Here is a 14,204-nt window from a genome sequence, read left to right as displayed (position 1 = left end):
ATTCTCTTATAAAAGATAAGAAAGAAAACCTTTTTTATCATAGGTTGTTGAGGTTAGTAAGCATCGTAATAATCTGATCTACTTTTAGGGTCATAGAATTAATACACATCTAGCTTTTAAAACAAAGGTGCTGTAATTTGTTAGAGAAAAGTCATGTTTAAATCCTTGTCTATTCACCATCAAATCATACATTTTTAGCCAGAATGGCTTAGACTTGATTTAATATACTTTTAACACAGAATTAACACCAGTCTGGCTATGAACAGACAACAAATGTGTATGCAAGACAGTTCCAGATTCCACAAGAAAAGATCTATATAAAAATATGTTTTCTGTCCCATTTGTCGAGGACCCCAATAGCTATGGAAAAAGGACTACAGTATTTGTCTGAACTATTGGTGAATTACAAAAATTAAGGGCATTTTTTTTTTTTTTTTTTTTTTTTTGGGGGGGGGGGGGTGGGGTGGTACAAAATATGTAATTTAGAAGGGGAAAGGGGGGGGCAGATGAGGTATAAATACATGTATATAAATCGGAATGTGTTAAACCAACATTTTCCCTGATTTCATGTTAATTAGCGGTTTCATTGCTTCAAAACCTATACCGTATATATATTCTTTCACTAATGGATTGTAATTTTGAAATTCTGGAATAGTCACGTGTTGCACCTTTTATAAACAGTAAACACCCTGGCCCGAATTCGCAAAGGAGGTTTAGATTTGACCCATGGTTTAAACTCTCGTTTACATAACCCACAGTTTAAAATTAACGCAAAATAAGCATACCTTGCCTTGCGCCTTCTAATATTGGACCTATGACTGTACCGCGCTTATTTTGCACTAATTTTAGACCATGGGCTATGTAAATGAAGATTCCAACCCTGGGTTAGCTTTAAACCTCCTTGGTGAATTCTGGCTTTTGGGTTTGAATCCATTTGTAGTATACAATTAAGTCTTAATCGTATCAGCATGCATGTTCAACAGACAAGAGTAAAATATGTTTCTCTAGTTTTGCTCTTTGTAAATTTGCTAGACCATCAACAGAATTAATGCTCATGCCATGTACATTTACTTATATTATTGAATGACCAAGCAAGAATGTAGAAAGTTTCTAAATATGTTTTCTCATGTTTTTTCTTTAGAAAAATGACAATAAAAGTTATTTATGTGTATTTCTTTGCATATTAGTAATATTTGTGTGTCCAGAAATTGTTCAAATTTTAATAGATTTCTTCTTGAAAGCAAATAAGATGGTAATGTTTAACAAGAGATTACATTTCAAGAGAAACTGCATGAATTCAGTAATTGCAAATTATCATACAATAGATCGGTCGTTCAGATCAACAGAATGTAAACTATAATTAACAAAACTATCCTGGTATTAAGTTATATTATTGACTTTAAAATTAAAGTTTTAGAGGGGCAAGATCAAGGAAACCCCCCATCCCCACATATTCTTCTTCTTCTAGAACTGCTCTTTTATTTATTTATTTTAAATCACTCCTGGCTCATTACTCACTTTTGCGTTTTCACCAGAGGTGTTAAAGGTAAAGACCAGTTATGGTCATGCGATTGCATTGTGAAAGAAATGTTGTGGAATCGATCAGAAAAGGTTGATCATCTAGCATCTAGCATCTGCAAGGTTCTGGAATCATCAAAATGATAAGAAATTTGGCCCATTCTTCGTAAAGTTACAAGCACTATACACAGAAAGATGTATATGGGACTACCCTATATCTCTCACAGACCATGAAAGAAACAAATTTACCAAATATATGAATTAGTAGGCGGTTTCCCGGCAAATTTTTTATCATCATGTATTAGTCAAAACATATTCTTTCACATGATTGGTAATGAGAGCTTCCATTTCATTTTTTGAAATTGGGGCATTTCCAATACTGGTCTTTACCTTTAAGCAGATTTCATTTATATTTAATACATGTATAGTGGAAACTCCTGTTAAAAGATACATACAACAACAAACAAACCTTCAAACAAGTATGCATTTACATCAAAACTGTTTATTTACACATAAATAAATTCATGATAATTTGTCACAAACATACCTCCGCCCACAATGTTCATGTATTTATTCCATTTTTAGAGCATACACATGTACCTGCCCGCTGTAAGAAGATATTCAATACACCATAGAACCTGTTGCAGAATACAAAGATGGAAGTCACAAAGGAGGCACATCATTTGCTACTTCATGTACCATACTACTATTCTTCAGAAAAAGCATTCACTGCAGATTGCTCATCCTAATGATAGTCAACATACAAATTTTGTATTCATGGGAAATCTCATTTATGAAGGAGAAGAAAATACAAACAATACAGTATTATGCATCAAAGGCCCATGGATTGCACAGGGTGTCTAAAAAGTAAATACAACACTGTACATGTATATCTATTATCTAGGTATCCTATATTACCTTGGCGATATCACACAGTTGCTACAGAGACAATTTTTTTTTCTCAGAAGGCTTCAAGATATGAAAATTTTCTATATGTGACTAGCTCAGCTCTTATCCTTAAAATCTTTGACTGCTATTTTCTGTGCAGGAAAAAATATTGATCCAAGAACCCACATACTGATGAAAAACAATCAGTGTACTATTATTCAAATGTTTTGCTGCTGAGATAAGAGACAATAATTGAACTTATATAGTAAAAAAAAAATGTATGGTAAAATACAAATGAAAAACATGGAATATCTTGAGGATTCCTGAGAATCTGGGTGGGTGACAAAACTGAAATAATTTCACTTCTACAGTTGAAAGATTTTGAGATAACAATGTCAAAATAAACAAAAGATTTCACATTTATTTCAGCTCCACAAAATGAATTAATTTTGCTATGAGGCCTTCTGTGATCTTAATGAACTGTATACTGCGTCTGTTTTTCTCAAATCAAAATCCAAAATGCCAATAAAGATTATGTTAATTATGAAAAGCAAATTTCAAAAAACCTAGATCCAGATCAACATCAACAAAGGTGAAAACCATATCACACGGCGAGAGCGCATTCTATTTCTGCATTCGGATAATTACTTTGATTTACCGGTAAGCAACTCTTTAGCATTCAAACAGCTTACAATGGCACACACACTTATAGTTTCCTATCCAACGCATTTGGCACCCACAGGTTTGTTTCATCATCTCACGTCATTAAAAAATAGGCACACTCATGACTTGCCTAATGACTACTTCTGTTAGTTGTGTGTAGTCATGCTAGTCAGGGCCTAATTGAACACAGTCGATAGTTTCATATTGCTCATTCATTACATAATCATCCTCTATTAAGAATAGTAACAATTTGTATTTTTGCATTCTACAAATGTGAAACATCTATAAATGGAATACATGTACATGTGTATTGAAACTTAGACTTGAACAAGATTACCCAATTTATTTTGCCCAATTACTAGACTTCCCACAAAATGCTTTAGCACAAGAGTTAAAAACTGGACTTCGGCGATTTCCCATTTGGCTTTAAAGTCACGAAAGTCACATCTTGGTCCTTCAACCTCACGCAGACTCCTTAGTCCTTACACATACCAAAGTCCATTTTCTATTTCAGGATTACATGTAGTCATCTTCTATCACATCAGAGTTATCTTGAAGAGTTTATGATCCACATAAACTCATGTGTCTCCTGTCATGATGGCTAGAAATTCATCTTGGTTGACTAAAGGAGAAAGAAGAAGAATTTTTAGAAAATAACACAATAAAATTCAAATACATGAGGCAAACATTTTTTCATAGTGTTGCTTTCTTCAAAATTCCATCCCAACAGATTAACCATAAAAAAAAATCCTTGCCATTAAATAAAGGCAACATAAATACCATCTTAATTATTAACAATTGCTTCTAAACCTGTAAATCAAGTGAAAAATAATTGTGAGTGTGCTGTATTTAAAGCCTATCTGCACTAGTTTGGCCAGGAGAGATTAGACCTCCCTGCATTGTCACTGACAGGTGGTTATCTCATCAAATCGGTTCTCAATTAACAAAAGAAAAGGGGACCAGGGGTGACCAACTGGTACTGCTTAGGCATTGTTTGCTATTTAGAGGGCGCAAGTATCTACAAGTAGTGCAGTCCCGCTTTAAGACACACACACAAACATCAAATTCAGTTTGGTTACAATTTTCCCCTATAAAATATTTGTGAATCAAACCAGTTCTAAAGTTATAATTCAATGCATACATAAAGTGTAACAATAACTGTTACAGTAGTATCAGTAAACAAATTAGCATAGTTATTAACTCACTTTCTCCATCACCATCATGATCAAATTCATCTATCATGGCTCTGAGTTCATCATCTGTCATGTTCTCTCCCAGCTCCCTAGCAACCCGTCTTAGATTCCGAATGCTGATTTTACCAGAGTCGTCATCATCAAACAACTTGAAAGCCTTCAAGATTTCTTCATGGGGGTCTCTCTCCAACATCCAATCTGTGACTGATGTAAACCAAAGACAGGTGTGCTCTTTATTATGAGATTGATCTTCAAACGAGAGTAGATCTTACAAGCAGCTAAATGTTTGATGCCCCAGTTGCACCAATCAGACCAACCACAGACCAACAACCGCCTGAACAAAAATTACATCATTTGACCAGCAAAGTTATTGATTGGTTTGGAGTCCAGGGCATCGTTTTTTAACACTGTCATATTAAAGGTAACACAAAGTTTTGGTATGGGGTCATGAATTTGGTTCAAATGAACATATTGGAAGCATATGCGATCCTACAATATTCAGTGATCATTGTCGCGGTTGAAATCGAGTCTAAAGTTATGAAATTGTAAATAATAACTCTTTATGTTGTATGGCTCCCTCTCAAGGTCAAGATATTAATTAAGCTATAAAACAATGTTTCTTGACTAAAATCGACCGATTAGCTATTCCCGTTTGGAAATTATATATCACAACAAAATATTCTGGGATTTTCATAATTGCTACCATTGTATGGCCGTAGGCGCTATTTGAAATTTATCAGAATATACCGGGAGCACCAGTAAATTTTTATATTCAATTTGTCTCGAAAGAAGTGTTTTAGGGGCTAAATTTTCTAGTGCTTTTAATACATCCACAGGGGCATCCAAATATATCAAAATTGTAAAGAATCACTATCCACCCAATTTTCAAAATAACCCAAAAATTTGTATTACCTTTAAAGTACAAGTTCACCAACATCGTATTGAAACCATTGTTAATTAGAATACACACATTTCAATGGGGTGTTGGTGAACTTGTACTTATGATGGTTTTGTGAAACGGTGCCCCGGTTTTGGGTCAGTTTGGCAGTTTTTACTGTGGTATCACCGAGGCATATGATGGCAGCTTGGCATCGGATATAGGCTCAATCTTGAATGCACATGTATTCATGCATGCCATTTGTTGTGTCTCTTAAATGGATTGGGTAACTTTGTCTCAGATTCTGAAACAAAATCCTAGATATAGCTCATGCTGCAATGATAATTATTAACCTTTAGGAGTTTAGGTCAGTCAGGAACCCCATGACTTTTACAAGCCGATCGCCTGTCAGATTATCAAGATATTTATGATTGGAAATCGAAATCAAATTTTGGGTTTTCCTAACAGTTTTTATAACACTACATGTACAGTCTATCGGGGAAATGAGTATGGTAAAACCGGTCACTCAAAGATTTGTTTTTGTTTTTTTAGGCACTTCTTGATCATTTTGAAGTGCAATTTTTTAGGGCTTCAATATTACACCATATCACAGACACTGATAACATGTAGGGCCATGCATCTCAGATTTAACATTGTTAAACGATGTCTTTAATGCAAGTACGAGTGCACTGTACAGCATGAGGATTATTTAGGTTCATAACTAAACAAGTACACATCAGGCAGATTAGTTTTCTATCCAATGCTTCACATTTGTGTGAGTTGTGTCACATCATTGCATTTTCGTCAATGCAAATTGTAAGTTTACAAATGAAATGTTGCTCTATGAATAAATAAGAAAGAGAATTACAGCAAAATATTAATTGTATCAAATATGAAGAGAAGTATTTTACTATACTTACTGACTTCATTGAAATCCTCAAAAGAGATCTTCTCTGTACCTTCTCTGTCATAATCCTTTATCACTTTCTTGACATCAGCCTTCTTCACCTCAAATCCAAGGGCTTTCATAGCAACCTAAGAGAAATCAAACTTTCTTTTTAAAAATTGATAGTGTAATACAAAATCCCACTTTACTGGTTAATTTCATAGTCCCCAACACACACCCCAAAACAATTCTTGCACATCGCTTTCAGAACAAAAAAACCTTTAATATGTTCTTTGTGATTCCTTACTTTCTTTTCACTATTTTTTTAAAATCACACTGATATCTTCATCAGAATTAGATATTGAAGTAAAACATGACCAATTCACAATCAAATTACAATTACATGTATATCGTAAAAATATAAGTGAGGGTTACCTTTAGTTCATGATAATCAATGGCTTTGTCTTTGTCTGTGTCAAAGAGATCAAATGCTTCTTTTATTTCCTGTTTCTGTTCCTCTGTTAAGTCCCTCCGCTTCCGCCTTCTTGGCTTTTCCACAGCAAAATCTGATCTGCAATGGAAAACAAATTGACATAAATTAATTTGTAATGACGTCACAGATCATGAAATACAGATTCCCTACATCTATTATTTGTGAGAAAAGAATTTATATATTCTGAAACCTCTATGGACCCAAAATAGTGGGCACATCCCTTGCTTCAGTGAACTGTGATGATCAAGTGAAATGACGTAGAGAAGGCACACATTTTAAAGGTATTACAAAGTGTTGGTAAGGGTTCATGAATTTGGTTGAAATGAACATATTAGAAGCCTATGCGATTTTACAATATTCAATGACCGTAGTCGCGGTTGAAAGCGAGTCTAAAGTAATGAAATTGTAAATAATAAACTCTTCTTCTTCTTCTTCAAGATAATCTGCCTTCTTCAAGATAATTTGCCTCCTTCAATACTGAAGATTCTTGCAGATGCCGTATACTCGGCCTGATCGGGGTGTGCAGGTGGACCATTACACCGGGGTTTCCCCCTACTCTTATACGAATAGTGCAATGGGTTCTTAACGTGCAAGGATGGTGACTCTCCTGTACACGGGGCCTCCATTTAACGTCCTATCCGAGGGACGGAGTGTTTTCCACTTGACATAACCTGCGTCTATGAACAAGGGAAGGGGCACGTTAACACACAACGCAGACTTCAGTCATCGGCCTGGGTGGGAGTCGAACCCGGGATCTTTGGTTCGACAGGCAGATGCTTTACCGACTGAGCCAACTCGCCTCCTCTTTATGTTGTATAGCGCCCTCTCAAGACTGATATTACTTTAGCTCTAAAACAATGTTTCTTGACTGCAATTGACCGATTTGCTATTCCTGTTTGAAAATTATATATCAGAACGGCATATCCTGAGATTTCATGATCGCAGCAACCAAGGAATGGCCTTCAGTTAGGCGCTATTTGAAATATTTGAAATTTACCGGGAGCACCGGTAAATTTTTGATTACCGGTATTCAATTTCTTGAAAACAGAAGTGTTTTATGGGCTAAAATTTATAGTGCTTTCAATACATCCACAGGGGCATCCAAATATATCAACATTTTAAAGAATTACTATAAATCCAATTTTCAAATTCCCCGAAACTTTGCATTACCTTTAAAGGAAGCCCATTCTGTATCAATATTATTCCCAAAATTTACAAAGATTTACAATGTGGCATAAATGAGGCTGAACTTTACGCATTTAGCGCTGTACATTTAGAATCCGCACTCCGATTGGCCGATCTGCTCAAGTGGCTTCAAATTTAAGTGAGAGGGCCTGCCCTAGGTCTACTTTACGGTACTTAAGCGCAACATAAGTGCAATGGTAATGCCAATACGTAATATTACATAACACACTGACATGTCAGTGCCCTAAAAATTGTTCAAATAATTTGTTCCCTGCTTTGCTGGAGAGGCCCTACCCGTTTCCCTCCTCCGCTTTCCAATTACTGACTGTAGCTGTATGCGAATTTTTTTTCCGTACTCGAGAGGGCAAATACCCCATGTGCGCATGCGCGTGGACTTGTGATTTCTCTGCTACTTCCCATACGAAATGTGTATGTATTCGCATCTACTGTGCACGATTCGCGTTCTACGAGTAAACGATGGCATAGTAGTCTTCAAACACAGACTCTGATTTGCCAGTTTGACAAATCAATATGCGTATGTGTCGCGATGTGCTTATTCAAGTCTGTGTAGTTGTATGATTCAGACCCAGTAGTGCATATGGAAATACATTGCAACTTGTATAGAATGGTATAGTAGTCTGCAAGCACAGACGCTAATCTGACAGTTTGACAACATACTAGTAGTGTGCTGAGAAGATAAAAATCACAATTTTATTATTCATTCGACCATTGATTGCACTGACAAAAGAGTTATTAGACCAAAGTTAGAAATATTATTACAGAATGACGGTTTTGAGAAGGCCAATAAATGACCTTATGGTGTGTGGGTTTATCATATATAGGCCTACTGTTCAGAGCCAGAAGGGCATTCGTTGTGTTAAGAGTTAACATCCTTCTGGCTCTCAGCAGACCATGATTATAAATAAAAGTAATACAGAGAGTGCGAGCATACTGGAGGGAGAGCTAGAGAGAGAGAAAGAGAGAGAGAGAGAGAGAGAGAGAGAGAGTGAGAGAGCAGTGGCACAACACAGAAAACTACGAAAACTTGAATAAAAGCACTACTCAATACACAATAGGCCTATATTATTCTGTCAAACTGTCAAAGGAGAGTCTGTGCTTGCATACTACTATGCCACTCTATAAGTTGAGGTGCATTTCCAATACACGCACCAGTAGGGTCTGAATCATAAAACTACTCAGACTTGAATAACACTATTTTGTCAAACTGTCAGATTAGCGTCTGTGCTTGCAGACTACTATGCCACTCTGCAAGTTGAGATGCCTTTCCAATACACGCACCAGTAGGGTCTGAATCATAAAACTACACATATTTGAATATAAAGCACTACTCAAGACACTATGTTGTCAAACTGTCCGATTAGCGTCTGTGCTTGCAGACTACTATACCATGCTATTCAATTTGGGATGCATTTCTGTAAGCACTAAAATGTCTGAATCATACAACTACTCAGACTTGAATACTAGTACTATTGCTACGCACGATATATGCGTAATTGTTTTGTCAAACTGGCAAATCAGAGTCTGTGTTTGAAGACTACTATGCCATCGTTTACTCGTAGAACGCGAATCGTGCACAGTAGATGCGAATACATGTACATTTCGTATGGGAAGTAGCAGAGAAATCACAAGTCCACGCGCATGCGCACATGGGGTATTTGCCCTCTCGAGTACGGAAAAAAAATTCGCTAGCTGTATAGCCGCACAGACAACATTGCGAACACAGATATCAATAAGTGGGACAAGAAGAAGCAAAATACCACAAAACGAATCTATATTTTATTTGATATACAGACATTACAAACCAACGCAACACCTAATTTTCAACTTCGCTAAATAATTGCAGTTTTACTAATCAATTTAAATTCTAGTGTTGAATCAATTAGCTATTACTTACCTCAATGATAAACTCATTTTCCTCCTACTCTGTCGAATTTCAAAACCCCAGCCAAAATAATGTTTAACGTTTGACGTTAGAGGGCGGTCGAGGACGAGCAAGCGCCATGTACTTTTTTTTCTATGTTTCTTTTCTTTTTTGAAAAGGAAGAAAGACAAAGAATTAAAGAAAGGTCAGGGGGCGGTCATTTCAAGGGTAACATCGGAGCTATTTATACACAGAGTTTGGCCTTCTCAGTTTTACTAATTTGGTCACAACATGTTGCATATTCTTTTGTATTGCGCTTGCCCAATAAAGCAGTATATACGTCATATAGGACCGCGGTAATATTACGAAAGGGCTTGTGCAGAACTAGGTTGTGACATGGGGACCATCATTTTTTCCACCCTTTTCACATAGAGGTTCTATTTAGTCCCATTGACAACTGACTGTAGTTTGTCGACGTTGTTCGACACAGGGGTGGATCCAGCCGGCGGCGAAGGGGGGCCCGGGGGGGGGGGGGGGGGCAATTCGTGAGAAATAGTTAGCGGCCGTTCCGCGCTTGCACGGACGGGGGGGGGGGTGTACCCCTGAGGAGCTGAAGAAAAATCTAATCCTTAAACTCAATTCGTGCGATTTGGTGTATAATTTTTTTAATCTTTTTTAAAAATCTGTAGCTTTTTCCAGCATTTAATTATAAGCCTTGGATTTCTAGGAGGGAAAGAAGAAGTAGGACTGTGCATTGTGCAGTCCGCATGGATAAAGTACGCCGGTGTAACAAACAGTCTTTAGGACACTAGTATTTATATCCGGTACCTCGAGGTGTAAGTGTTTAATATTGATACACGTATAACTAAACACAGTAATGATTCCCTCAACAAGATCAAGAGTCCATAGAGTATAACGTTTATCCGATTTATTTTATTTCTAAACAAGATCTTCCATTGCAACAATGTTGACAACCATTGTTATTGACACGGTAGAGTTTCCTAGTAGACCTACCTCAGGTATCACTTGATTGTCAAAACCGGTTAGTACAGGGAACGCTAATTTTTTGGGGCACCCCCCCCCCCTTTGGGGCCCATCTCCCAAAAAAGGTAAAATTAACGTGTTTTATACGTTTTTTTTCCAGGGGGGGGGGGGAGGCCGGGCCCCCTGGATCCGCCACTGGGCTAAAGTATTTATGATCGGGTAAAGCGTAGCGTAAATTGGCGTGAGGTCGAGGGGGCAGCTCATGAGTTTTAGCAGGCCGGGGGGGGGGGGGAAGCGTCATTCAAAGTGGGTGGGGGGAGCAGCACCAACAATGAAGGGCAACTTCCGGAAAAAGGGGCACCTACAAAGGGAAACCTCAAAGCAAAAATTTACAATTTTTTAGACATTGGTATATACCCCTACACTGTGATTACATTTTCAGTGATGAGTTCAATGTTTTTTTCTCTCTTTACATGGGCTAAGAAACTGTTTAAGCATCATACAATTAAATTTGCAGTTGGTTGTGATGGTTAGAATATTTATTCGCGAGCGAGCGAGCAAAATTTTTGAGATTTGTGAACGGTAGTAGTGCAAAAAAAAAATCATCTTAAAAGAAGAAAAGACAATCCTGGTGGGGTTTCACGCACAATCTTATCATGAAAGACTGAAAAGATCTGTGATAAGAAACATACTTGTATCAACTATAAATATATGCGAGCGTAGCGAGTCAGATTTGGGTAAAATTAAAGAAACAGTTGCTCTTACTCGCTTTCAATAAGGAGCTTTTTTTTATGGGGAAAGGAAAAGGGGGCACATATCCAAAGGGAAAAGGACACCTATTAGAAAATAAAAGAGCAAATTTCAAAGTAAAAAGGGGCACTCACCAGAAATAAAAATGGGCACTTATGACAACGGAATAAGTGTAATTATCAAAAGGAAAATGACACTAATTAGAAAGCATAAGGGGCACGTGTCAAAAGAAAAGTGGCAATTATCAGAGATGAAAAGGGGGTACTCATTACAGAGTTAAAGGGGACACCTCTCAAATTTGAATAAGGGCACTCATCGGAGATGAAAAGGGTCACTTATAAGAAGAAAAAAAAAACAAATCTCACGCACAAAATTATGCAGGACACAACAAAAATTCCCATGTGGTTTCCGGAAGCTGGAGAAGAATCATTTTCGCATCGTATACTGATTATAATTTTAATGATTTACGTATCTATCCAATTTGTCCATATAGTGTAACAGTAACGACCCATACGTGGGCATTTGTCGACGGATAAGGGGCCCAGATTTTGATAGGGACATTTATAGGAGGTGAAAAGGGGCATTTATGAAAAGGGATAGGTCCCTTTTTAGAAAGAAAAAGGGGGACGTATCATTGTTATAAGGGAAATTATCAGATGTGAAAAGGGGCACTTATGTGAATGAAAAAGGGGCACTCACAATAAAGGAAAATGTGCATTAGTTGAAAGAAAATGGGCAGCGATCAGCTTTTAAAGGGGAACTTATCGAAGGTTAAGGGGGCACTTATCTGAAGTGAAAATGAGTAACTTCTCGTACCTGAAAAGGGTCATTTACCAGAGAAGGGGCACTTATGAGAAGGGGAAGGGGCTCTTTTTTAATGGGGCACTTATCATTAGGAAAGGGGCACTTATTAGAGATGAAAAGGGGCACATGTGAAAATATAAGGTGCGCTTATCTGAGTTAAAATGGGGTAGTTAATAAAAGGGGAAGGGCACTTATTACAAAGTAAAAGGAGCATTTGTCAAAGTAAAAGAGGCACCTCTCAGATTTGAATAGGGCAATTATCAGAGGTGAAGGGGGCACTAATCAAAAGTGAAAAGAGTCACTTCTCGTACCTTAAAAGGTGCACTTACTAGAGATTAAAAAGGGCACTTATGAGAATGGAAAATGGACACTTATTGCAAAGGGAAAATGGAACTTATCGAAGGAAAAGGGGCACGTGTCCAAATAAAAGGGGCACTTATCAGAGTTGAAAAGGGGAAGAGGCACTTTTACAAATTAATAGGGGCATTTGTCAAAGTAAAAGAGGCACTATTCCTATGGAAAAAAGGCACTCCTTACAAAGTAAAAGGGGCACTTTTCGGGTGCTTGAAAGAGTGGGGCACTGTGCCCCCTGCCCCCCGGGAGGGCCGCCTCTGTGCTCATATCACCCTAGCAAATTGAAATATTTTCGATGTATTTTGAGCCTCGAGCGTCATACTCCTCTGACTATTCGTATTCTCTACTCCATGCTGAGTTAAAATTGTAACATTGGAGAAAAATAAAACTGGTGTTGCCTGGGATCTATTCTAACTTGTACACACCATGTCAGTGGATATACCATGCCAGTGTCAGTGGGTCCGTGCCAGTGCCTTTGTGTGCACAGCTTTGTGTTTACGTTTCCTAGGCCTAGATTGTGATACGTTGATCTACCACATCGGTATGCCAGCCAGGCAGGCTAGCTAGCTAGGCATCGAGTCCGCTCTCGCTACACAAAATGCAGACAGCATCGCTGGTGCTTTGTAATCAAAACGAGGAGCGAGAGTCGAGTGTGGAACCGTGATATCTGCCACCATTTGTTTCTCTCAAGTACAAGATCCATAATCTTTCACATTTTGACTGGTTTAAGAGTGAGAAAGTGAGAAGAAACGTTTCAGCACGGAGATCATCTTAAACACGTTTTCATCATCTGTGAGATATACATGTATCTTCGTCCGTGATCTGTGTGACGGTTAGCTCAGACTCAGTGTGGTCAACCCCCCGAGTGTGGCCGTGGAGTAACTTCTCATTGTGACCGTGGTAGCAGCGGTAGTTAAACAGCAGGTATGGTCCTTTCAGTATCACTATTCATATACATCATGACTCCATATTAAAATTAGATCAATCTGACAGACTTCTTGACATTTTCATATGTATTTTTACGCCTGATGAAAAGTATCAAGCTGGTAGGCGTCTGTATTTCAAGCAAGACGTTGATGTAATTGAAATAGGTAATTCCAAACAAAGACGTTTTCTTCTTTCACTTCCATTGTATGGATATTTACTTTTCAAATGCATTGTTTATGTAGAAGGCAGATGTTTTTTTTTAAATAAAGACTGTGATAAAGCTAATATGGTCGCATGCGAGAACACATAACAAGAGAAAGGGGTCAGGTCAGGAATAGTGTCTCCCTGGTCTGGTCATTTAAAAAAAAAAATGAAACTCGTGTGCATGTGTGCAGTGGATCTTTATGCTTGCCCACTTTCCTTACCCCCCCCCCCCTCCCCTCCCCTCCCTAGCTTCTCTCCCCTCCCTAGCTTCTCCCCCCTCTATCTATTTTCCGTTTTCTATCCATTTCTTTCATTGAATGAAATTATTTGTGCATCATTTTGGTAGGAACACTGAATAATATTGCCCGACTTAATTTTCATTTCCCATGACTTTGTATGCATGCATCCGTCATTGCCTTTGCTTCTGACAGTGATAGCATTAAAAACTTGCATGATAAGGAAATTACTGTTACATTTCTTTTTAATATACCAGTTCACTAATATATTCACATTTTATGCATGCATACTGAAAGATTGTCCGAGACTTGCCCAACAAAGCAATACGTAATGCATGCAGACTGGATTCCAAGTATTTT

General features: G+C 37.7%; 2 protein-coding genes across 2 annotated transcripts in view; one reads left to right on the top strand and one right to left on the bottom strand.

The window, feature by feature from the left end:
- Window positions 1–2,320: 2,320 nt before the first annotated feature.
- On the bottom strand, window positions 2,321–9,738 carry LOC577645 (centrin-3). The gene is made up of 5 exons (XM_030973006.1): window positions 9,619–9,738; window positions 6,461–6,596; window positions 6,060–6,174; window positions 4,275–4,466; window positions 2,321–3,691 (listed from the first exon to the last, which is right to left on the bottom strand). Exons 1-5 carry the CDS (start codon window positions 9,633–9,635, stop codon window positions 3,648–3,650), a joined length of 504 nt encoding a protein of 167 aa, XP_030828866.1. The 5' UTR covers window positions 9,636–9,738; the 3' UTR covers window positions 2,321–3,647.
- Window positions 9,739–13,159: 3,421 nt separating this feature from the next.
- Window positions 13,160–14,204, top strand: part of LOC754244 (carbohydrate sulfotransferase 11) — a 47,079-nt gene continuing 46,034 nt past the window's right edge. The window contains exon 1 of the mRNA XM_030972504.1: window positions 13,160–13,401. The gene's annotated coding sequence lies outside the window, so the exon portion shown is untranslated. The remainder of the gene's footprint in view (window positions 13,402–14,204) is intronic.

The sequence above is a fragment of the Strongylocentrotus purpuratus genome, unplaced genomic scaffold (genome assembly GCF_000002235.5).
Source record: "Strongylocentrotus purpuratus isolate Spur 01 unplaced genomic scaffold, Spur_5.0 spur5_scaffold_6, whole genome shotgun sequence".
NCBI lineage: Eukaryota > Metazoa > Echinodermata > Echinoidea > Camarodonta > Strongylocentrotidae > Strongylocentrotus > Strongylocentrotus purpuratus.
This window is presented reverse-complemented; position numbering and strand designations above follow the sequence as displayed.

Coding starts and splice junctions, on each gene's coding strand:
- LOC577645 (XM_030973006.1), bottom strand. Junction 6,175..6,460: donor TTGATTATCATGAACTAAAG/GTAACCCTCACT, acceptor GATTTCTCTTAG/GTTGCTATGAAAGCCCTTGG. Junction 3,692..4,274: donor TCATGATGGTGATGGAGAAA/GTGAGTTAATAA, acceptor TTTCTCCTTTAG/TCAACCAAGATGAATTTCTA.